At 37.7% G+C, this 24,604-nt stretch overlaps 1 protein-coding gene across 1 annotated transcript; it reads left to right on the top strand.

The window, feature by feature from the left end:
- LOC106026831 (zinc finger protein 627-like) lies at nt 1-24,604 on the top strand. Its single transcript, XM_063233579.1, has 4 exons — nt 1-136; nt 19,826-19,952; nt 20,154-20,214; nt 21,345-24,604. Exons 1-4 carry the CDS (start codon nt 134-136, stop codon nt 22,171-22,173), a joined length of 1,020 nt encoding a protein of 339 aa, XP_063089649.1. The 5' UTR covers nt 1-133; the 3' UTR covers nt 22,174-24,604.

Genomic DNA, 24,604 nt, shown 5'->3' with positions numbered 1-24,604 from the left:
TCTTCCGGTGTCATGGCGTCTATTGCGTCTCGGGGCAAAATAGGGAGAGCTAGATGATTGCTATACCGCGTTTTGTGGCTTCTATTCGCTGTGGACTGCTTAGAAAGAACCTTGGAGACCTCCGAGCTACGCAATGGTGATGTTGTGGGATGGGAGCAGTGAAATGGGGTAGAATCAGATTGAGACCAGTTAGAAGTGGTGAGAAGCATCTATGTTGTCTAGAGCCTGCGTACTTAGCCTCAGACCCTGAGGTCCTCTAGGGCTAGCATTGAGTCATCCTCTGTCCCTTTTACCTCTCGCTGGGCCCAGGACAGTTCTGGGTCCCTAAAACCCTGTAAACCAAGCCACAGTGCCATCTTTGAAATCCCTTGCTGCCCTTGGTCCTCCCAACAGTCTGGGCACAGGAAGGGGTGTGGGGAGACCCTGACTCCGATGTGGTTTGGAGCTGGGTGCTGCTGTAAAAACCTAGGTCTTTGCTCTCATTCCTGTCAGCAACAGATCTGGAAGCCAGAAGTTTATAAATGTCTGTGACCCACGACCTCGTAGCCACAACTGCTCTCCTCAAACCAGCTTCTTTATATTTACAGTGATCTCCTAAATTTCCAGTATGACCTCAGAGTTCCAAATTCATAATCGGTGTTGACAAAGGTCCCAAGAATTTAGAGAGGTGTGGTGATGTGCCTCAATGGAGGAGCACTTGCCAAACACCCGGTGAACCCTTCTGTACCATACAAAGCAATACAAAAGAAATTTCATATTTATGTAGTTGGCACCCTACTCACAGACTGAGAACAGCCATCGAGTTTTGATTTCAGAAAAAAATAGCACAGATGTTAAACTCTTAGCAAGGGCAGAGTAAAGTGTCCTTACTAAGCACAAAGTCCATCGCTGAATAACGTCTGAGTGTGGACATTTGCGTGGATGTGGTCGTGTGATATCTGTATGAGTGGAATGGAACAAAGTTGTCGTCTCTGAATTAATAATTGTAAATCTTGGGCTGATCATTGACTTTTTTTAAATACTGAAATGCTCTGTGAGATAGACTTCAAAACTATTACTGGCATAAAGGAGAAACCCCAAATAGAAGTGTTGCGGGGATATCAAAGGTTAGACATGAGGGGTTTTCTGCTTAGGATGGATCAAAGGAGTATGGAAAGAATGTGGAAGAGAGTGGCATTGTAAAGGGCCCCAAATAGTGTAAAAGTTCTGTAGGCAAAGGGAAAAAAAGGGGTGCATACACCAAGGGTCAGCAAAATGGCTGCTGCGTGGCCAGCATAAGCAAGCAGGTTTTAGTGAGTTAAAGAACAAAGAAACTCATATTGCACATGCTTAGGTTATATAACATGTTTGCTTCTTGTCCTTATGGGACCTCATGTTTTTACCTTGCAAGAGGGAGGGGGAATGTTTCAAGGCATGCACTTTCTACCAGAACACTGTCAACCAGATGTGTTCAGGGCAAAATGGAGCCAGTGTGGCCTCTCTACATCTCCCCCTTCTTTTTTTAGTTTAGGTTTTCTTGCCACATTAGAAGCTAGTATTTTAGGTGTGAACATTTTGCATAGGGATGGGATGCATATTACAAGGCATCCCAAACAGACTAAACACGTAAGGACAGTATTTAGTATTGGCTCATAACTAGAACAATGCCAAGTACTCTTAGGAAGATACAGACATTGAGAGGCACAATTTCCAAAAGGAGCACATGAGGCATTTGAAGTTGCTACATATGGAGTAAACATTTTAACAGCCTTATGAGGGATTTTAAGGGTGAGAGTGCCCCAGTTTGGATAGTCAGCATATGTTACAATTTTGTTTGGAGTAGTGGGGAAAATAGTGTAATTTCTTTTCTCGAAGATAGAAATGAAAGACGTTAGCTGTTTTTGCCAATTGAGCCCAAATATTGCATTCCAATCTTTCCTGGAGGTCATGGGATGCCAAGGTCCCCATGGTGGTGGGCTGCAAAGCACACAGGAACAGAATACAAACAAGCACTAAAGAGTTCATTGTCAGTTTGCTAAATACCGCCACAACAAGCTTTTCAGCACTTGGTTTCTCTTCAGATTCTTGGAGCTACTTTGGGAAATTTTTCAGACATTAAAATATTTTTGAATATAATTTGTAATAACCTTTAAAGTTGGCTATAATAATATTTAGTGCTATATGAGATCATTTCTGGTATTACAGTGATTTGAGAGAAGGAATTTTCTTTTTAAAAAAAACGTGTGGACACAGAGTGAATGAAGCAGCAGTTTGGGCCATCTAGCTGACAACTTTCAATGCAGAATTTAGAAGTATTTGCAAAAACTTTGAAAAGCTCAAACTTCTAAATAAAATGTATTTTTGAAAATATAGGTCATTCCCTACAAGTTCATTATATTCACATAATATGGGATCATTCTTGTACCTTTGAATCTATTAATAATTATTTTTAAATATTTTCATTAATATTCAACTAAAAACTTGAGTGGGTTATGTTTAGGGCAATGCATGGTGACTCAGTCCTGAAATCACAGCACTTGTGACTCAGTGGGAGGATAAGAAGTTTGAGGCCATCCTGGGCTGCCTACCAAGTTCAAGGCCAGCCTGAACTATTTAAGAAAATGAAAAATGTGTATTTCACATTTAAACCACATGAGTGAAATAACAGTTACTTCAGCGTTAAACTGGATGCTCAGTATGAGGGCAGTCAAGTATTCTATCCCTCCTTTGAGCAATAAAAGCAAACTGACATTGTAAGGATAACACTTGCCTAACATTTATACTATTTTTGTATTAGAGTCTACGTAACATTTATGTATTGTAAATGAAGGAAAATTTCTTATATAATTTTTTTGTCAGTATATATTTTTTGAGCCAAGGTCCATTTCTTGTTTATTCACAACGAAAGTATACATAGTAATGATTATTTTATTAGTATGAACAATTTCTAATTGTATTTCTGATGGGTGGTAAATTTGCCAGTAAAAGTATGTATAGATGTATATTGATTGAGGTTGGTCTGTTTTGGTTTGAGTGAAGATGCACTTACTTCTTGAATTTTCAGGGAAATTTTATAAGATTTTTGCAATTTGATGCTAGTGTCCTATGACTACAATGCAGTCTCCTGCTAAATAGCAATCTCAACCTTTAAACTGTGATCCCCTTGCTTTAGTCTCCCAAGAAGCTGAGTTTGCAAGTGTATGCCAGTTACCATCTCCTTACATTTTTCATTCAATCAAAAATCAGATTTCTGGATGGGATGTTGATATATTGACTGAAAGGAAAGCAGAACATTGAAGTAATCAATGAAAAGATGAACACTCTCAGAATACATTTTACTAAATACCCAAATGAAATATGCATTTTCTAGAACATGCTTACTATGGGAAGTCTTACACCCTGATAACTCAGGCCTGTTTGCAGTGTTCCAATTGCATGCCTTATCCTGCAGTCAGTGTTAACACATCCTAATGATTTGTTCTACTCTGGCTTAAGGACTTCATGTATTGATCTCATTTTTAGTTTTTACTGCAGTCATTTTCAAGGCTATTATAATTCAAAGGACAGCGTAAGGCTTAGCAAGTTGCTCAGCAGTATAGGGTTTTGAAGTTGCTCTTTGGTCTGTGTCACAATTCACATTTAACCGTTGTATCTTCATTCTGGTTTGAATCTCAGCAGATACATTAAGCATGCTTGTTGAGAAATACTGGACCTTGTCTCAGGTTGCTTTGGCTTTCCCATGACTGCTCTAGTCAGCTCCCTTCTTGCTGTCCTTGCTGATGACTTGTTTGCACTGCAGGGAGTCTGCTCGCCAGAGTACTATTTGGAGTGAATGTAGATCCTGCCCATCCACATACTCTTGTCTGCTTCTCCCATCTCTCGCATTATGTTCAGTGTCATCCTCAGTGGTAGTCAGCATCTTATGTCTCTATTCCTGTATCACCTGTGTGCCCTGGTCTCACCAGATGTTCTTCTTCTTTCCGCTTTGCTAATTTCCATTCTTGCTAAGTGTTATGGACTATGTCTAGTATATGTCTGTTCATCTGACGGTGTTACAGTATGCATTTTAACCTGTGAGACTGTGTGCCTTGTGGATTCCTCTAACCGTGCGTTGAGTTATGGAAAGTGTGTTGAAAATAGTATGTGTCTCTGCTGCCTTGTGTGAGGCTAATGTTACCCAAGATGTTCCCTGCCACAATTTCCATCAGGACAGGCCCTGTACAGAGCAGAGATCCTACTTACCATGCTTGCGGTGTCATCAGTTGCTCAGTTCCCACTGACTTCACCTATTTGATCATTTTGTCTGCTATCTTCATGGTCTGCTGTGCTGAGGGATGCAGATTGCCTGCTTTTGAAATATAATTTACCTCGCTGCAATTGGCAAACTCTCTGATCTGCCTTTGTTAGTTCTTTCCAGCCTAAGTACTGAAATAATGCTAAGGAGACTCCACAGTCCCTCACATAGAACCTGAAGGGTGCTGTCTCTTTTATACTAAGGGAAAAAGATCAGCAAAACAACAGGAAGAAGGCCTTTCCCATCAAACTCTCACCAGAAGTTTTGAGGTTTGTTAAGTGGAGATTGCCAATTTTACTGAAATATAACTTGCTGTTTGATTCATTTACTTAAAATTATATATAGGAAACAGCCTAGTTCATTTAGAACGTTTTGTTTTTCTTCTAAAAACCTAGCTTCCTTATTTCTTCTGTTTTCCAAACCATATGAATGACTTACCTACTGTGTACTCTGTTCATTTTTGTATTCTGGCCATTTTGTGTCAGTGGACAATTCAGCATTGTAGCTGTCTCTCTTTTCTGCATGGCATTTACGAGAGACTGTGATTTTTTTTTTTCAAGAAAATCTTCCTATTTATGAACTAATATAATTATGGAAAGTTTAAAATATTGGTTGTTCATTAATTTGTAGACATTTCACTTGTTTCCACATGTTAGCTTTTATGGACACTAAATTGAAATGTTATTATATAATGCATTCCTGTTTCTTAAATGTACAAATTCATGTTACATGTCAGCAATGAATGGAACAGGGAGTGCAAAAGGAAAGTTAGACAGCAGATACTGAATGAGAAAAGCTCCTGGGAGAAGGGAGCTTGTAAATAAGTTAGAACAGAAGCTTATGAGGTTTTCATACCATAAAATTTCATTGTTAAATAGTATTTTATATAGTAAAACAGTTTTACAGATTACCTTGGGAGAAGTTAAAACCAACATATTGGTTTACAAGTACAATTGCTTAGCTAATATCAATCTAATACTAAAAGGAAGCATGTAGCAAGAATTCACCTGCAGGAATCACTAACTTCAGTTTATCTGTAACTGTTAGTACCAAAAAGAACAAACGCATTCTTGGAAGGAGTTAGGGGTAAGGGTCTGGGTGTTCTGCACATCTACCTAATTGTTCTTTCATTGGGCTAACCTGAACAGTTATAATCCACCTTTGAATTGTAATTTACTTGTGGTGAACCTTGGGGGACAAGTCACCATGCCTCTGTCTTGTGGCTTGGTTTCTGTCAGCTCAGGCATCAGGTGCTGACCGAGTTCATTTCTTTTGAGAAGTGGCTCTGTTGTACCCAGTCCTTTCCCATCTGCCAGTCAATAATTATGAAAGTTATGTATCTGTAATATAAAAATTTGTACATGTTTAATAGCCTTTGATCAGTTTTTCTTCCCTGAATCTGTTAATCTGGTCAACAACTCTGAAGATAATAATATGCAATATATTAACCATTTTTTAATCCCATTAGTTTGTTTTGAAATTCTGTATCACTTTTTAATTTTTTTCTCTTTAAAATAAAATTAAATTTAAAAATCCCTGTGCAAATTTTGCATGGATTTATATGTCTTCATAACTCTTTTGTATATGACAAATGTTGTGACTAATGAGCAATACAGATTCAAATAATGGCTCTACAAATATGGTTCCATTAGCCATTTATGATAATATCTAGTGTGTGTGTGTGTGTGTGTGTGTGTGTGTGTGTGTGTGTGAATGTTTTGTAGGCCACAACCTACGCAGAGGAAACCCATCCTGAATGGGGTTGGCACCAGCCAGTAAGCTTCTACCCAAGATGGAATAAAAAGGGAGGGAAGAAAGTCTTTTCTGTGGGGGAGCTCTGGAGTCTGCCATTGCCTTTGGATGTGAGTCTCTACCTCCTTGAGGATGCCACAACCAACTCTTCAACATTCACTGAACGTTTTTGAGTAGAGAAAGAACATGAGATTAAGGGGCAGTGAATCAGAGTGTCTCTAAGGTCATGTCCCCAGGCTTTACTCAGATACATGCAATCATGTGATTTACTAATATCCCAGGCATCTTTTGGGCCATTAAATTAGACAGTAAGTCTAACCATCACATGATTCCAGGTGTAGGCTTCACTGTGGGGAAACTAATACATTGAAAGAACTTTGAGTCTCTGAGAAAGGAATAGCATATTATGCAAAATGCACTCTACTAAAGTCTTAGCTAAATCTGCCCTTCACAGAGAAGTGATTGAGGGTGAGTGTATATCACAAATATTATCCTGGCTTTTCTGTTAAGATTAGTCTCCAGAGTTCTGGATTTCTTTGTGACTCTGGGATAAGTATGTTTCTTGTCTGAGGCATTGAAAATAATTTCTTTTCTTTCATCTCCTTCCTTTACCTAATACTGTGCTTATACCAGGTTCTTCCTTCCATTATTCTCTTTTTGGCACTTACTTGGTTTGCTGCATTGTCTAGATAATGTTTGAAAGGTCTGTACCATGAGGTTAAGGGCCTCATGTACTTTCTGCCCACTGACAACCTTGGGCCTTTCCTCTCATTACATCGTGATCTGCTCTGGCCCGGACCTAGATTCTTAGTTAAGTTTAGTGATTCCCTCCTGTGACATTGACTCTGAAGTGCAGTGGCACAGTTGTGATCCTGTTTTCAAAAACAAAAGAAAAGAAAGAGCCCATGAGTTCAGTGAATAGACCCAGGCAGCTCTGCAAAGCTAGGAGCAAATCGTGCTTCAGTGCAGTGATGCAACAGGCTGGATCAAATCAGTGTCTGGTGAAATTCTGGGCTGGGAAGGATTTTGCTAGAGTCTCTCATTTGGGCTGTATTCAAACAGATGTGTTTCTGGTTTTTTTTCTCCCTCTTGGTTCAGTGGACAGAAAAAGGATCAGCTTTGCTTCAGTGAAGGTTTTCTGTTGCATGAACTGTCCAGTCAGGCACTGGCCAGAGAACAGAATCCTCTGCTGGACACTCATGTTGGAAACTCCCAGTGTGTTGCTGAACAACTCCTGAACTGGCTTAGCCTCACTTGGCTGTATGAATTCTACTAACTGGGGCTACATGGGAAGGTTTGGGAAACCCCCAGTCTGCAGGATGATGGTTATGGCCACATCGCACACAGTGGGAGTGAGGATTGTGGTGGCTGCACAGCTTCTGGTTAGGAGTGGACAGAACCAGCTTTGGCAGGATCTGGACCTGCCTGCACCAGTTCCTATATGTCCACTTTTACTAATCCTCATTTGTTCCTTTCTAATGATCTGGATGGGGATGAGACATGGGCAGGACTTAAACATCCTGTCCTGTCCCGTGAGTTTACTTTGCTGTGGCCAGAGCCCCGCCTTTGTCAGCTCAGTGCCTGCAGCCTTCCTCTGGGCTGTGCTGATCAGTGATGAGGAGGGTTGAGGGGAGACTCAGGACACAAGTAAGGTTCAGTTTGGGGAGACTGCTGTGTTGAGTGGCCTGTTTTTTCCCTGCAGAAGACAAAGTACTGTTGTCTAAATCTAAAATGTCTCCTAAATGCCACATGAGTTTGAAAGTTAATGGGTATTTGTAGACCTTCTCATCAGTGAATTCATTTCACAGTGCGTTCAGTATGTAAATAAGCTGTTAGGAGGTGGGGACTTCCTGAAATTTGGTGACTTAGTTCAAAACTTAGTAGACAGTTGATTACTACTGAAGAAGCTAAACAGTTTAGAATTCAATTGTTTCTTTTGCATTTGCCATAAATATATGTGAAGATCTATAGAATTTCGATGCCTGTGAACAAATCACCTACGGCTTCTCTCAGTGCAGCTGTCTGATTTCACCTAGCTACTCCCAGGGTGGGCAGAGGATGGATTTTGTGGAAGCTCTTTGGACCTTAACAATTTCTTCATGCGAAGTGTTATTTGGTTTCCATTTTTTGGATTTTTGAGTAAGTTAATAACTTTCTAAAAGTGATAATGAATTAAAATTTTTAATGGAATAAAAAAATGCAAGTGTGCCAATGATGAAACCTCAAAAACTTTCACAGGAAATTTTCATCTAATATTTTATATTTTTTGTTGTGTAAACATGTGGAATAGCTCAGTTCATGTTTACTTTTTCATTCAATACATTTTATTACACTTTCATAATTGTTTTTCGTGCTTATTACATCTAGTTTTGAAATTAATATTTGTAAAGTTGTTGTGTCATCTGAGGCTACTTATGATAGAAAGTTTATTATTCCCAGTCCAGCTGTTTATAATTGATACATAGTAATATGGCTTTGGGTGGGGGGAGGTACTGGGGATCAAACTCATGACCGCATGCTTGCAAGGCAGGTGCTTATGTCACCAAGCTAAACTCCCGGCCCTATGTGTCATATTGTATATTAGGATAGAGATGTGCTCTGTGATAGAATATGTACTGGAGCTAGAAAACAATGCTAAAAGTATAGACAAGAGCTCCTCTGAACACCCAAGTTCATGTCAGGAAAACCTGCAAGATGAGCTGATCTAGCACAGCGTGCTATCTTCCCCTCCACCTCTCTTTTTACCCCATGGACAGCGATCCTCATGTGGGCATTCCACCCAGAACCATGCTGTTTCAATTCAGGTTGGTGGAAGTTTTCCTTTTGTACCTAATTGTTTTGTGATACATTGGTTTCACTGCTTATAATACATTTTATACATCTTACAATCAGGCACGCTAGAATTCTTTATATCTGAGTGCAAGGCGATGACTTGGTGACATGCATTTGCCTGTTTTTGTTGTTCATAACTTGTTGAGATAAAGCTTTTTCCATTAACATTTTAATTACTATTTTTATACCATTTTGGATGTTCACTATTTTTTTCTGCAAAACCCTCTTTTTTTGTAAATTTTATTTAAAGAGAAAAAAACAGAAAAAGGGTACAAGTAATACAGAATTTCAAAAAATAAATGGTAAGAAATCATTAGTTAATAGATGACATATTGTCATTTTAGAAATAATTGTTCAAGTTACAAAATTAAAGCATACAAAGTGGACATTCAAACAGTGAGACTGCAAACAGTTCTGTTCAATGGTCCAACAAAAACTTAGTAATATAGTTATCTATCTTATACACTTAAGTATACGTGTAGTTATATCCTTTAGAGCACTTTCTTTTCCCTTCTTTTGTACAATGACAATTACACATTTTGAGTTTTATTACTCCCACAGTTCTTATTACTTTTTTTAAGAGCATAAAACCAAATGTGACATAACAAAACAGTCAAATCAAAAGGATGGACCTATAATATATGATATAAAAACAAAATACAAGGTGATCAACAACGGTTACCATAATGCCTCTTGCTACCTTAAAAAGAATTGCCTATATGATCAGGTATAATAAAATTGAACAAAACAGTACAGAACAAAACCAATAAAACCAAAACATTGGAGACATTACAGAACTTCAAAAGAAGATAATAGTCAAACCAGAATGGGTGTCATAGTGAATCTTATTGTCTTCAAAGTAGTTGCCTATACCCTCAAACTTGATACTATCAAATAAAACAGAATAGAGTAAAATCAGTCAAAACAAGATAGTGAGAGCAATACAGAGCTTCAAATCAAGTTAATAGGAGATCAAAATGGTTATTATAATATATTCTGCTATTTTTTATGTTCCCTTAATTAAAAAATAAATAAATAATAAAAAGGAGATTGAGACAAAAGAGGACATAACACAATAGCACAGGTCAGAACAGAATAATTTAAGCAACACAGTGTTTCATCACAAGATAACCCAACATAACAGTAGTTACCAAAGTGTCTCTTTCCTTGAAATATTTGAGTATAACTTCATATACTATAGCATCAAACATATCAAGATAGTGTAAAACCATTCAAGAGAATGAAATTATTACAGAGTATTTAGAACCAACTAACAGAAAACAATGGTTTCTATATTATCTCCTTGTCTATAAAAGTTTTTGTTTGTATTATCACATATAATAAAATCCAATAAGATAAAACATGATAAGAATGATGGAGACAGAAGAACAAAAATTTGATGGGACTTCAAAACAAGATGATATTAAATCAACACTAGCTATTATAATGTCATTTTCTTCAAAATAGCTGTTCATACCATCACAGACAATAAACTCAAACAACCCAGAATAAAACCATTCGAATTAATGAATGAAAACATTATAAGGTTTCAAAGTAATATAATAGGGAATCATGATTACCACATACTTTCATGTATTGTTATCATTTCTTCCACTAGGGAAACTATTCGATATTTATACATTTGAGTTTAATTTATTTCACTTATGAGTATGGTCTCAAGCTGCACCCATTTATTTATAAAAATCTCAATGTGATCCTTCTTTATAGCTGAGTAGTACTCCATTGTATAAAATACCACAACTTTTTGATCCATTACTCAGTTTATAGACACTTAGGTTGTTTCCAAGATCTGGCTATTACAAATTGTGCTCCTATAAACATGGATATACATATATCACTGTGGTATGATGCTTTCAGTTCTTCAGGAATATGCCTAGAAGTGGAATAGCTGGAACAAATGGGACCTCCAATTCCAGCTTTTTGAGAAATCTCCAAACTGACCTCCGCAATGGTTGCACCAGTCTTCACTCCCACCAACAGTGCAGGAGTGTTCCTTTTTCCCCACAGCCTCTCCAGCATTTGTTGTTGATGGTTTTCTTGATTCTGGCCATTCTTTCAGGAGTGAGATGGAATCTCAGTGTGGTTTTAATTTGCATTTCTCTAATGACTAATGATGATGAACATTTTTTCATGTATTTATTTGCCATTTGTATTTCATCATCTGAGAAGTGTGTATTCATCTCAGATCCCCATTTTTGGATTGGATATTTGAATTTTGGGGGTTTGATTTTTTTAATTCTTTATGTTTTAGACAGAAGTCCTTTGTCTGAGGGGCAGTTCACTGAGATTTTTTCCCAGTTTGTCGGTTTTCTTTTCACTATGCTGGGGATTTCTTTTGACATGCAGAAACTTTTTAGTAAGAGATGATTGCAGTTATTGATTCTGGGAAGTATTTCCTGTGTGGTTTGAGTCCTGTTCATGAATTCTCTACCTACCCCGATGTCTTCAATTTTCTTCCAATAGATTTAGTGTTTCTGTTTTAATATTCAGATCTTTGATCCATTTAGATTTTAATTTAGTACATGGTGATAGGCATGGGTCTAGTTTTAGTTTTTGGCATATGGAGAACCGGTTTTTCCAACACCATTTGTTAGAGACTGTCCTTCAGTGAACCTGTTTGGCCCCTTTATCAAAGATAAGGTGGTTGAGTGTGTGTGTAGTTGTGGTTGTATCTTCTAATCTACTCCATTGATCTTGGGCTCTGTTTTGATTCCAGTACCATGTTGATTTTACTACAGTTGCTTTGTAGTGTAACTTCAAGTTAGGGATTGTGATGCCTCCTGCCTTGCCTTTGCTCCTTAGAACTGTCTTTGCTATTCTAGGTTTCTTCTCACTCCAGATGAATTTTAGGATTGATTTCTCAAGATCTATGAGGTATGTTGATGGTATTTTTTATTGGGATTGCATTGAATATATATAACAGTTTTGGGAGAATGGCCATTTTCACAATATTCTTCCTATCCATGTGCAAGGGATGTCTTTCCATTTTCTGAGATTGTCTTCAGTTTCTTTTTTCAGTGTATTATAATTTTCCCGGTATAGGTCTTTTCCTTCTTTCATGAGAGTAATTCCTAAATATTTCATTTTTTTGGTTGTTCGTGTGAAGGATGTAGTTTCACTTATTTCTCTGTCAGTGTATAGGAATGCTATTGATTTTTTAGTATTGATTTTGTATCCAGCTACATTGCTGAATTTATTTTTTATATCTAAGACTTTCAATGGAGTTTTGGGGGTCTTCTATGTTGAATATCATGTCATCTGCAAATAATGATAATTTAACTTCTTTTCCTATCTTTATCCTTTTATTTCTCTCTCTTGTCTAATTGCTCTGGCTAGTGTTTCCAGTACTATATTAAACAGGAGCGATGATAAGGGACATCTTTGTCCTGTGCCTGATTTTAAAGTAAAGGCCTTCAATTTTTGGCCATTTAGTATGATACTGGCTGTTGGTTTGTCATAGATGGCCTTTATCATATTGAGTTAAAGACCATCTATTCCAATTTTCTTTAAGGTTCTTATCATAAATGAATATTGGACCTTATCAAAAGCTTTTTCTACACCTATAAAAATGATCATGTGATTCTTAGTTTTGGTTTTATTGATATGGTGGATTACATTTATTGATTTACGTATGTTGAACCATCCCTGCATGCCTGGAATGAATCCCACTTGGTCATGGTGTATAATCTTCTTGATGACTTGCTGCATCCTATTTGCCAATATTTTATTGAGGATTTTTGCATCTGTGTTCATTAGGGAGCTTGATCTGTAGTTCTCTTTTTTAGTTGGGTCTTTCTCAGGTTTTGGTACTAGAGTAATATTTGCTTCCAGGAATGACTTAGGAAGGATCACTTCCCTTTCAATTTCATTGAAGAGTTTCAGGAGTGTCAGCATTAAGTCTTCTTTGTACTTCTTGTAGAATTATGCCGTGAATCCGTCTGGGCCTGGGCTCTTCTTTGTAGATAACAACTTAATTACATTTTCAATTTCATTAATATAAATAAGGTTATTCAGCAGTTTTACATCTTCTTGACCTAGCTTTGGTACTTCATAGGTTTCTAGGAATCTGTCTTATTTCTTCTGTGTTATCAAATCTGTGAGAGTAGAGGTTTTTGAAATAGATGTTGATGATCTTCTGTATTTCTACAGAGTCTGTAGTGATTGTGCGTTTTTCATTCCTTATTGCATGAGTTTGAACTTTTTCTTCCCTTTTTTAATAAGGTTGGCTAGGGGCTTATCAATTTTGTTCTTTCAAAGAAACAACTCTTTGATTCACTGATTCTTTGGATTGTTTTCTTAGTCTCTATTACATTAATTTCTGCTCTAATTTTTTAATTTCCTCTCTTCTTTTTGCTTGGGTTTGACTTTCTCTTCTTTATGTAGATGTTTGAGGTGTAACATCAGGTTATTTATTTGTATTCATTCTGTTTTCCTGATATGGGAACTCAGTGCAATAAATTTTCCTCTGAGAACAGCTTTCATTGCATCTCACAGATTCTGATAATTTGTATGTATATTTTTGTTTGCTTGTAGATATTGTTTAATTTCTTCTTTAATTTCCCCTGTGACCCACTGATTACTCAAGAGTGTGTTATTCAGTTTCCATGTGTTTGTGGGATTTTTGCAGTATCCTTATCATTAATTTCTAATTTCATGGTGCCATGATACAGTAACAGGGGTAATTTCAACTCTTTTACATTTATTTAAATATGTTCTGTGAGCTGATATATGGTCTGTTTTAAAGAACGACCCATGTACTGCTGAGCAGAATGTGTATTCTGATGTTGTTGGATGGAACATTTTGTAAATGTCTATCAATGCATTTGTTCAGAGGTGTGCTTCAGTTCTGTTCTTTCTTTGCTGATTTTCTGTTTGGTTGATCTGTCCCTTGGTTTCAATGGTGTGTTAAGGTATCCTGTTATAATTGTGTTACTGCTAATTTGGTTTTTCATTTTTGTTAATACTTGTTTTATATAACTGGATGCTCTGGGATTTGGTGCATATATATTTAAGATTATTGTCTCTTCTGTTTGAAGTTTTCCCCTAACCAGTATGTAATGATCTTCTTTATCTCTTCTAATCGTTATTGGTTTGTAGTTCACATTGTCTGCAAACAAAATAGCTACCCCCGGGTTTTGGGGGGTTTCTGTTGCATGAAATATTGTTTTCTATCCTTTGGCTTTCAGAATGTGAGTATCCTTTTGGATTAGATGTGTTTCTTGTAGACAGCATATGATTGGATGTTGTTTCTTGATCCATTCTACCAGTCCCTTTCTTTTAATTGGTGCATTGAGACCATTTATGTTAATGGTTATAACTTTATATGTTGGTTTATTGTTGATGTGTTATCTTTCTGCTGTTGCATCTTTATCTTTCTGTTCTGTTTAATTGTCTGCTTTGCTTAGTGGTTTTTTCCTATGTGTATCTAAACTGTCTTTCATTATTCTTTGCAGGGTTGGCTTGGTGATCATGAAGTTCTTCAGCTGTTCTTTGTCATGGAAGTATCTTATTTCTCCATCCATTTTGAAGGGCAGTTTTTCAGGGTATATCAGTCTAGGTTGGAAATCATTTTCCTTTAGGATCTGAAATATTTCACTCCATGCTCTTGACTTTATTGTTTGTGCTGAGAAGTCTGCTGTGATTCTAATAGATTTTCCTTTATAAGTGATCTGTCTTTTCTCTCTGACAGCTTTTAATTTTCTATTCTTTTGTTGGATTTCTGGAATGCTGATTATGATATGTCTGGGTGTAGTTTTATATCTTATAGCTATTTGGAGTTCCGTATACTTCACTGATCCTGGTATCAGTTTCCACTCTCATGTTTGGGAAATTTTCAGCTATTCTCTAAATATCCTCTTGACATCCTTTATGTTGGTCCCTTTTTCATTTATCCCTATCAATCTTATGTTGTTTTTCTTTGCATCATCTTTCAGCTGTTGAATTGTTATTTCCTGATTTCTTGTTATATTTACAAGATCTTTCCTTTCCTTTCACTAGCTGCTATCTTGCCTGCTAGGTCTGAAATTTTATCTTCACTTTCATTGGAGCGGTTTTTTGTTGTTTTTTTTTTTGTTTTTTTTTTTTTATTTTTATTTTATTTTATTTAAGGAGAAAAGAAAAAAAAAGCAGGGAAAGGGTACAAGTTATACAGATTTACAGAAAAAAATGAAGAGTAGGAAATCACTAGTTAATGGATTACATATTGTCATCTTAGAAATAATTGTTCAAGTCACAAAATTAAAGCTTGTAAAGTGGACATTCCATCAATGATACTGCAAACAGTTCTGTTCATTGATCCAATAAAACTCTGTGATATCATTTTCTATCTTATACACTTAAATATAGATGCAGTTATATAGTTTGGAGCACTTTCTTTTCCTTTCTTTTGTACCATGACTATTACACATTTTGGGTTTCATTGCTCCCTCGGTTCTTATTACTTTTTTGGAAGAGAGTAAAACCAAATGTGACATAACAGAACAGAATCTGTCAAGTCAAAAGGGTGGACATTATAGATAATGTAAAAACATAATACAAGGTGATCAACAATGGTTACCATAATGCCTCCCGCTATCTCTAATAGAATTGCCTATATCATTAGTTATAATACAATTGAACAAAACAGTAAAGAATAAAACTGACAAAACCAAAACATTGGAGACATTGTAGGTCTTCAAAAGTAGATAAAAGTCAACAAGAATGGGCGTCATAATGCATCTCATTATCTTCACAGCTGATGCCTAAACTTTCGAGCCTGATACTATCCAGCAAAACAGAATAGGGGAATATCAGTTAAAAACCAGATGGTGAGAGTAATACAGGGCTTTAAATCAAGGTAATGAAAAGTCAAAGTGGGTTACTATAATATATCCTGCTATTTTTTTTCTTTAATTAAAAGGATAAAGATAAAAAAGTAAATAATGGAGTGGAGATTGAGATAAAAGAGGGTATAACAACGAAACAGCGCAGATCAAAACATAACCATTTAAGCAGAATAGTGTTTCACCACCAGATAATCCTAACCTAAAAGTAGTTACCATATTGTTTCTTTCTTTGAAATCCTTGAGTACAACTTCGTATACTGTAGCATTAAGTATATCAAAACAATGTAAAACCATTCAAGAGAATGACAGCATTGCAGAGTATTTAGAATCGACTAACAGAAAATGAACAATGGTTTCTGTATAATCTCCTTGTCTTTAAAAGGTTTTTGCTTATACTATCATACATAATAAAATCCAATAAGATACAGCCTATTTAGACCATTGGAGACAGAAGGACGTAAGCTAGATGAGACTTCAAAACAAGATGATACTAAATCAGTATTACCTATTAAGATGTCATTTTCTCCAAAATGGCTGTTCCTATCATCCAATCTTCTCTGCCTCATTTCTGTTAAGCTCTTTTTCTGTCAGTAGCTGTCAGTTTGTCTTCTTCATTTTGTTCTCTGCTCCATTCGCTGTGGCCTCTCTGCCATTATTTCTGGATTCTTTGTATTTTTCTTTATTTAGAATATCCTGCAATACTCTCTGTAGAGTTGAATTGGTGGTTGCAAATTCCCCCAGTTCCTCTTTATCCTGGAAGCACCTTGTTTTTCCATCAATTTCCAGGGACAGTTGTGCAGGATATCTCAATTTTGGCTGGAGATTATTATCTTTCAATGCTTGAATTATTTCCCCCCACGCTCTTCGTGATTTGATGGTTTGTGCAGAGAAATCTGCTGTAATTCTGATGGGTGTTCCCTTGTAAGTGGTCTGTTTCTTGTCTCTTACAGCTTTTAATATTCTGTTCTTGTATTGAATTTCTGGAATTTTTTTTATTATATGCCTGGGTGTTGCTCTGTTTGGGTTGTAGGTAGCTGGGGTCCTGTATGCCTCATAGATCTGAGTATCTTTACCCTTTGCTAAATTAGGAAAATTCTCCTGGATTATTTCTGTGAGTAGCTTTTGTAGTTCACTTGTTTGTGTCCCTACTTCTTCTTTTATGTTCTTAATCCTTAAGTTATGGATCCTCTTATCATCTTCTTGTCTTTGTATTATTGCTGTTTGTTTCTTTGTTATTTTTAAGAAGTTTTTCATTTCATTCTCCCATATTACAAGTCTGCCCTCCAGTTCAGATAGTCTGTCCTTAGTTTCTTTCAAGCTGTTATGCCAGTCTTCTATAGACTTCTTAGTATCTTGGTAGTCCCTTTGAACCTGCTTCACGTATTCTATGCTTTCTCTGTTTTCTCCATCCAACAATTCTCCCCTTTTTTTCTGTTCTTCCATTCCACCACCTGTTTTTTCTTGGGTGGTACTTAGCATTTCTCTAACTATTCTGCATACTTCTAGCTTCAGGTCATTGATAACTTCATTCCTGAATTGGTCTATGAGGCTCTCTATATGGTGCCTTATGTGTATTGGTGCGGTGTCTGCTATTGCCTGTTTCTCAGAATTGGGGGCCGAGGAGCCTTTCTTGTTGCTGCCTCTTCCCATTCTGCCTCTTCTTCTCTGTTCCTTATATATGAAAGCTTATATAAGAGGCCCAGCTTCTCTCCCAGTCAGCCACAGCCTGATCGAATTGCACCAGCTAGGTGTTCCCGCTCACCGCTGCGCACCAGGGAGTTACGGAACAGGCAGCCTACGCGTCTCCCCTCCCGGCTACCGTCAGGCTCTGGGATCTGGGTTGGGACAGCCTACCAGGTCTGCTGGCAGCGTCACGCAGGCCAGGCACTTTTCACCAATCCCACCCGAGAGGGGGATGTGTGGCAGGAGTCGCCACCGTGCCCTGCTCCCGCAGGACTGCTCGGGCCCAGAAAGTCCTCTGCTGGAGTCAAACTGTGGTAGAGTGTCAGTTTCTCTCACTCACTCACCTCACCACAAGTCAGTGCACGCCTCCCTGCCGTTCGCAGATTGCCGTTCTCAGAGCTTCTGCGCGTCTCTTTCCTTGCCGAGCCGCTGTAGAGGCAGCCAGCCGCCGTGCGGCGGGAAACCCAAATCGCGGCTTACAATGGCGCGGTTCCAGCCTCCACACCGAGTCTTTTCGGTTCCTGTTTTAGCACCAGGACTGCATTCCAAGTTGGCTTCTCTCAGCCCAGTTCGTTCCTGAGTCAGCAGAGCATATCTCCACCTGCTTATGTCTCCTTAGTCCGCACCATTCCTGGCTTCTGAGCCGAGTCTTTCAGAGAGCCTCCGGTAGTTGCTGTTATCTGTCCGCCATGTTCTCCCGGAAGTCCCATTGGAGCGGTTTTTACAACCTTCAGTGGAACTTTTGATTTCCTGTATATCTCTTTGCATCTGCTTTATGTATTCTGTTTGTTTCTTATATTGTTTATCCAGGGAGTCTACCTTTTTATTTAGTTCCTGCAATTTTTTAACTGTGTCTTCAGATATGTTCAGCATCTCTCTCTTTTCTTTTATTATTTCTTCTTTTACCTGGGAGATTATTTCTAGTTTGAATTCCTTTAAAGCTTCCCAGAGTTGCTTCTTTATTTCAGTTGCTATTATGTCCGATATTTGAGATGTATGGTTTATATTTTCTTCTATGTACATAGCTCCTAAGTTTTCCGGGATGGGCTGAAGGTTTGAGATTGTAATTTGGTCTTTTGTTTTGTTATTTTGCTATATTTCTGTGTTTCAAGTGTTATTTCAAGGCTTCTCCTGGGCCTGTTGGAAATCCTCTTCTATGCCCTCAGCTCCTGGGACTCTGGCTGCCCAGTTCCCGGGATTGAGAGAGAGTCACTGGAGGTCGGGCAGGCCGGCTCAAGACTCACCAAGCTGGTCCAGTGCAACAGGAAGCCGAGAAGTTCCCTGTCCAGGGCCGAGCGATGATCCCAAAATAGCTGGACTCAGGAGGATGGTGCGGGGACACTCACCCCAGGCCACCCATCCTCTGGAACCAGTGACGCTGGCCGACTCTGAACTCCAGAGTCTGCCAAGCCTGGCAGGGAGTGCCGAGACCTGCACAGGCCAGTTCAAGACCCACTCAGCTGGTCCAGTGCAACAGGAAGCTGCGAAATTCCCTGTCCGGGGCCAAGTGAGGGTCCCAAGCTAGCTGGGCTTGGGAGATGGTGTAAGGACACTCACCGCAGGCCACCCAGCCTCTGGAATGGATGGTGCTGGCAGGCCCAGAACTCCAGAGTCTGCCAAGCCCAGCAGGGAGTGGCAAGACCTTTACAAGCGGGTTCAAGACCTGCTGAGCTAGTCCAGCGCAAGAGGAAGCTATGAAATTCCCTGTTCGGGACCCAGCGAGGGTCCCAAACTAGCTAGGCTCAGGAGATGGTGTGGGACACACACCACAGGCCATCCAGCCTCTGGAACCAATGGCGCTGACCCCAAATTTAAGTTTCAAATTGCTGCTTAAGTGTATCAAAGAAAGAAGCACTCAGTGCCATAAATAATAAGATTTGCAAAGAGATATTATCTGTAGGATATCAAATTATTTCACTGGATTTTCATCTGTCCCATATCTGCGGATATGGTGGTCTTGTAGGCTCCCACTGTGAGGTCTGCCTTAGAGACAATGCTGAATACCCTGGCAGTGACCCAGCAAAAGAACCAGTGCTCCTATTCTGCTCTTTCAGTAGCAGTGAGGTGCAATGTAGCATCAGAATTGCTGTTAAAAAAAAGTGCATCTATTTGGGATGAATGACCAAGGCATGTAATTATGACTGAAGAATTCAGCCTCTATTCAGCTGTTGTATTGTGTTGTATTTCACTTTATATTATTGAGACAGATCTCTCCTTGTAGTTCAGGTTGGCTTTGGACTCATTGTGGATATACAGTGCTCTTGAACTCATTTCATTCATCAGGCCTCAGCTTCCTGAATGCTGGAATTACAGCATTACAAGGGAATTACAAGGGTGCATCACCACCCTTGTCTCAATTCAACATATTAGGAGAGGAGATAAGATATCCCAGGTTATGAGTCTCAACCTTCCTTTGAGAAATATATGTATGATCCTGTAGGAGGCAGTGACCTTTGAGGATGTGGCTGTGAACTTCACCAGTGAGGAGTGGGCTTTGCTGAGTCCATCCCAAAAGAAGCTCTACAGAGATGTAATGGAGGAAACCTTTAGGAACATGGCTGCTATAGGTAAGGATGACATCTCTTTCTTACTTATAGTCTCAGAGAATTCTGTATGTTGTTCATGAGTGCAGCTTTATTAAAAAGAACATTAAAACAGTTTGAAGTATAGCTCTGACCTGTTTACATTTTATCATTAGTCTAATTGGAATGTATTAATTTGTATGTATTATTATAATGAGTCCTTACATTTCTATGTCTACAATTCAGGAAGACTTGGGAATAACCATGAAGTTGGAAAAGAATGCGAAATTTACTGGAGATATTTAAGGTAATTTGCCCTCACAAGGAGGAGGATGGTCCTCAGGAGTCTGTGTGAGCAGAAACGTGACAGCCAAAGAAATGAGATGAAGTTCAATTTAATGTCAAAAATATTCTCCAAAGGTTTATATAGCTTGAGTATGTATAATCTGATAGTTGCATCATGAAAATGTCTGAAGTTACATAGGTATTGTGTATAGATGAAAATGAAAAAAATTTTCAATTTTGACAGCAACCCTTGTTTAGCATCTCTAATTACGGATACATGTGAATCTGACACATTCAGTATCTAAACATTGCTAACCTGGAAGCAGTGTTCAAAGTAAAACTGAATGCTAGTTATTCGATATGTGTTTTCAAGCCATTCTCCAAAGAACTCAGTCCATTCTGATTTAAAATTCTTTATCACTGGATTTTTGGATAAAGAAAATCGTTTGTAGGCTCCAGGTGACTGTTTATTATTATAAATCCAGCACTCTTGGAAGCAGATTTTTCAGAATGACAAGTTGAAGCTCTCCCAGAACACTTTAAACATCATGGACAATTTCTCTAAATAAGAAATAAAAAAGCTAGAGATTTTTGTCCTAATATCTATGTTTCATTCCCTGCACTGAAAAGAAAAAGTAAATATGCTATATAATCAGCCAAAAAATAAATAATGTGTCATTTGCCAAAAGAAATAGGTTGGTCTTCTTCCCATAAAATTCAGTGAAATAACAGCTACAAATGGGAAATGTCACATGCTTTCTCTTCCTTGAGAAACCAAAATAAAAATGATAGAGCAAAATAAAAAGAGAGGTGATAGAGAAAGGAAAGACAGACCTTTTGGACAAGGAAATGACAAACAGGGTAAGGAGAGAAGGGGCAGAGCCATGGGGGGAAAAGGGATCAGAATGGTCAATGTGTGATCCATATATGTACCACTGTCCAAAATGAAGCTTAACATTCTGTATTTCAATATATATCAACTTCAACATTCCCCAGTGAATACTACTCTTTTGGAAATGACTATTACAAATGTATCCTGCAAGGCATTCAATTAATTAATTGTCCAGATTTCTTAGCTGGCATCAAAACAGAACTTGCTCTGGTAAATCATTAATACAGAAACCCATTTCATTGTGATTTTTCCTCTTACAGAAATGGCAAAATTGAGAAATGCAATAGACATAAAACTTGGAATCAGTACGAAGAAACATTTCCTTGTACTCCAGATGGAAATGTGGATGTGAAAGAAACAGACACACACAATGATGTTCAGATCCATGAAACACGCTGCAATGGAGAGAAACGTTATGTATGTAAGCAATGTGGGAAAGCTTTCACAACACGTGGATATTGTCAAATACATGAAAGAATTCACACTGGACAGAAGCCCTATGTATGTAAGCACTGTGAGAAAGCATTCAGCACACGTGGAAATTGTCAAATGCATGAAAGACTTCACACTGGGGAGAAACCCTATGTGTGTAATCAATGTGGAAAGGCTTTCAGCACAAAACGTCATTGTCAAACACATGAAAGAACTCATACTGGGGAGAAACCATATATGTGCAAGCAATGTGGGAAAACTTTCAGCAGAAACACTCACTGTCGAATTCATGAAAGAACTCACACTGGGGAGAAACCATATATGTGTAAGCAATGTGGGAAAGCTTTTACCACAAATGGATATTGTAAAATACATGAAAGACTTCACACTGGAGAGAAACCCTATGTATGTAAGCAATGTGGAAAAGCTTTCAACAGATACAATGATCGAAAAATACATGAGCGAATTCACACAGGAGAGAAACCGTATGTATGTAAGCAATGTGGGAAGGCTTTCACCACAGGCAGATCTTGTCATATACACGAAAGAATTCACACTGGGGAGAAACCCTATGTGTGTGAACAATGTGGGAAAGCTTTCAGTACGAACAGCCATTGGCGAACACATGAAAGAATTCACACAGGGAAGAAACACTGATTATGTAAGCAATGTGGCAAAGCTTTTAGCAGTCACAGTGAATGTAATGTACATGAACAAACTCATACTGAGAATTAATCATGTATGTAAGTAATGTGTGAATACTTTTAGCACATAAAATGATTGTTATGTATATAAAAGAAGGGTAAGTAACGTGGGAAGGATGCCTGTTCACACACATTTTGAAACACATGAAAGCCTCAATGGGTAGATACTTTATATATATAATCTTTTTGAGATGGGCATGGTGGCACAGGCCTGTAATCCCAGCAGTTGGGAGACTGAAGCAGGAGGATTGTTGTGAGTTCAAGACCAGCCTGGGCTACAAAGTAAGCTCAAGGGCCACCTGAATTGCATAGTGAGATCCTATCTAAAAAAAAAAAATTTTTTTTTTCTTTTTTTGAAAATATGGTGAAAATTTCTCATGTGAAGACCAAAAGAAATTAGTACAGGATGTTTGATGTATTTCTTCACAAATGTTCCAGAAAATACAAATCTGAGGTGGAGCTCTCCTCAAGTACATATGTTGTGTGGTTTTCATTAAATCATTTATTTATAAATATCTAGATTTTGTACCTGTAGTATTTAATATAAAAATACTGAGTTGACATAAATTCACATTCTTGAGTGTCTGTGCGTAACCATATTGTGTTTTAATTAAACATGAATTGAAATGCACTTTTTACTTTCAAGTATGGTTAGTGTCTGTGTAATTAATGTTTTGTCTTTAAAATTGGGAGATATAGACCACTATTATTTTTGTTAATTGTTGGGATTTTGCCTCTGTTTTTGTTAAATTTTTGATGCTTCATGCTTTTATACTTCATCTTCAGTGTAACAAATGATGTTTCTGAATTTGATGCTACATTTTATATTAAGATGCACAATTTCAGGGGCTTATGAGTATGTATTTTTGATAAAGTTGAGTTCTCTTTCACAATTTGTAGACTGGCAAATGTCGTGTTATTCATATTGTGACAAGATACCTGCTTATATCCTAACATCATTGTCTATCATGTCATGTACATAGTGTTGTCTGTTCTTTCTTACTGGAGCCAGTATTATCATTTACATAAACATTTATGTTTTCTTGCCATCCAAATTTTGTCATGTTTGTATTGCATTGATTTTTAATTTATTGTTAATTTTTCCACCACATGTACCAAAAATAAACCATACTACTGTGAATTTCTGATGGCTCCAGACTAGCTAGAGCATAAATTGTCTCCAAAAGCATATCAAGAATTGTAGTAATATCTCCAGGAAGTACAAATGATAGTATGATTTATCAGTAACAACAATTCAAAAGGAAGTTTTCTCAGTTGCTTTTGGGAAATTGGTTGGTACTAAAATGCATTTACTTTATTCTATTTGTAATTATTGTTGCTTTTTCCTAATACACTGAACTAATGAATTGAAGGCAAACCTAAATTGTGAGGTATCAGTGTTATAAAAGATGAATTTAGGGGGCTGGGGATTTGCCTCCTCAGTAGCATAAGCACCTGCCTTGCAAGCATGTGGTCGTGAGTTCGATCCCTGGTACCAGTAAAAATACAAAAAAAAAAAAAAAAGATGAATTTACTAAATTCTGATTCAGAATGTGTTGTTTTTAAGATCTATACAACACCATTTCAGTGTTCATAAGAACACTGCCTGATGTTTGCAATTTGTACCAGTTGCTGGCAATCACCTACACTGACCTGTATTTTTCACTCTCTTTTTAACATCAGTGTAATTTGTAAAGTTTTTCATAGATTTTAAGGTGTACTTGATGATTTTATTGTAGAAAAAAATGGAAATTTGCTGAACTGTGTACCCCCAAATTTTCAATTTTCAATATTTGTTTTTAAAATTTGAGATCGTATCTTACTATGTTGCTCAGGATGATGTGAACCTTATGGACTATTGTTTGGACATGTATGTGCCATTATGCCAGTTTAAGATTGGGGTTCTTTATTGCTCCTGATTTACCATGGTTTCAGTGTTTAGGTGTGGTGTCGCCTAAGGAGCGTGGCCCTCTCATAGTCTGTGATAACATCAGCCCCAGCATGAGAACAGAGACTGGGTAGGAAAGCTGGACCCAAGAGAAGAAAATGTTCTTCCCTCTTGTCTCATGATGCGTGACTAGGCTGTGTTTACAGAGCTAGAAGGAAGTGGCCGACCTTCAGGTGGCTAGAAAGAACAAACATAATTAAAAACATTCTTGGGTTAATGGTGTTCCTCCTGGGTTATTGGGGCAAGAAGAACTGGTTATGCTTGCTTGCTTAACTTAGATAGTTTAGATAACATTGTAGTTTATCACAAAGCTTGTCACAAAATGTGCTATTTCACGATAATCGTCTGTGCACTGTGAGTTGATCCGGTTCACTATATAAGAACCTAAAAATAAAGTACAGCATGCAGTAGCAATTGCTGTTTTCTCTGCTCTGCA

This window comes from Cavia porcellus, unplaced genomic scaffold (assembly GCF_034190915.1).
Source record: "Cavia porcellus strain 051 isolate PalLab524CR breed Dunkin Hartley unplaced genomic scaffold, mCavPor4.1 scaffold_23, whole genome shotgun sequence".
Taxonomy (NCBI): Eukaryota; Metazoa; Chordata; class Mammalia; order Rodentia; family Caviidae; genus Cavia; species Cavia porcellus.
This window is presented reverse-complemented; position numbering and strand designations above follow the sequence as displayed.

Coding starts and splice junctions, on each gene's coding strand:
- LOC106026831 (XM_063233579.1), top strand. Junction 19,953..20,153: donor TAGGAACATGGCTGCTATAG/GTAAGGATGACA, acceptor TCTACAATTCAG/GAAGACTTGGGAATAACCAT. Junction 20,215..21,344: donor ATTTACTGGAGATATTTAAG/GTAATTTGCCCT, acceptor TTCCTCTTACAG/AAATGGCAAAATTGAGAAAT.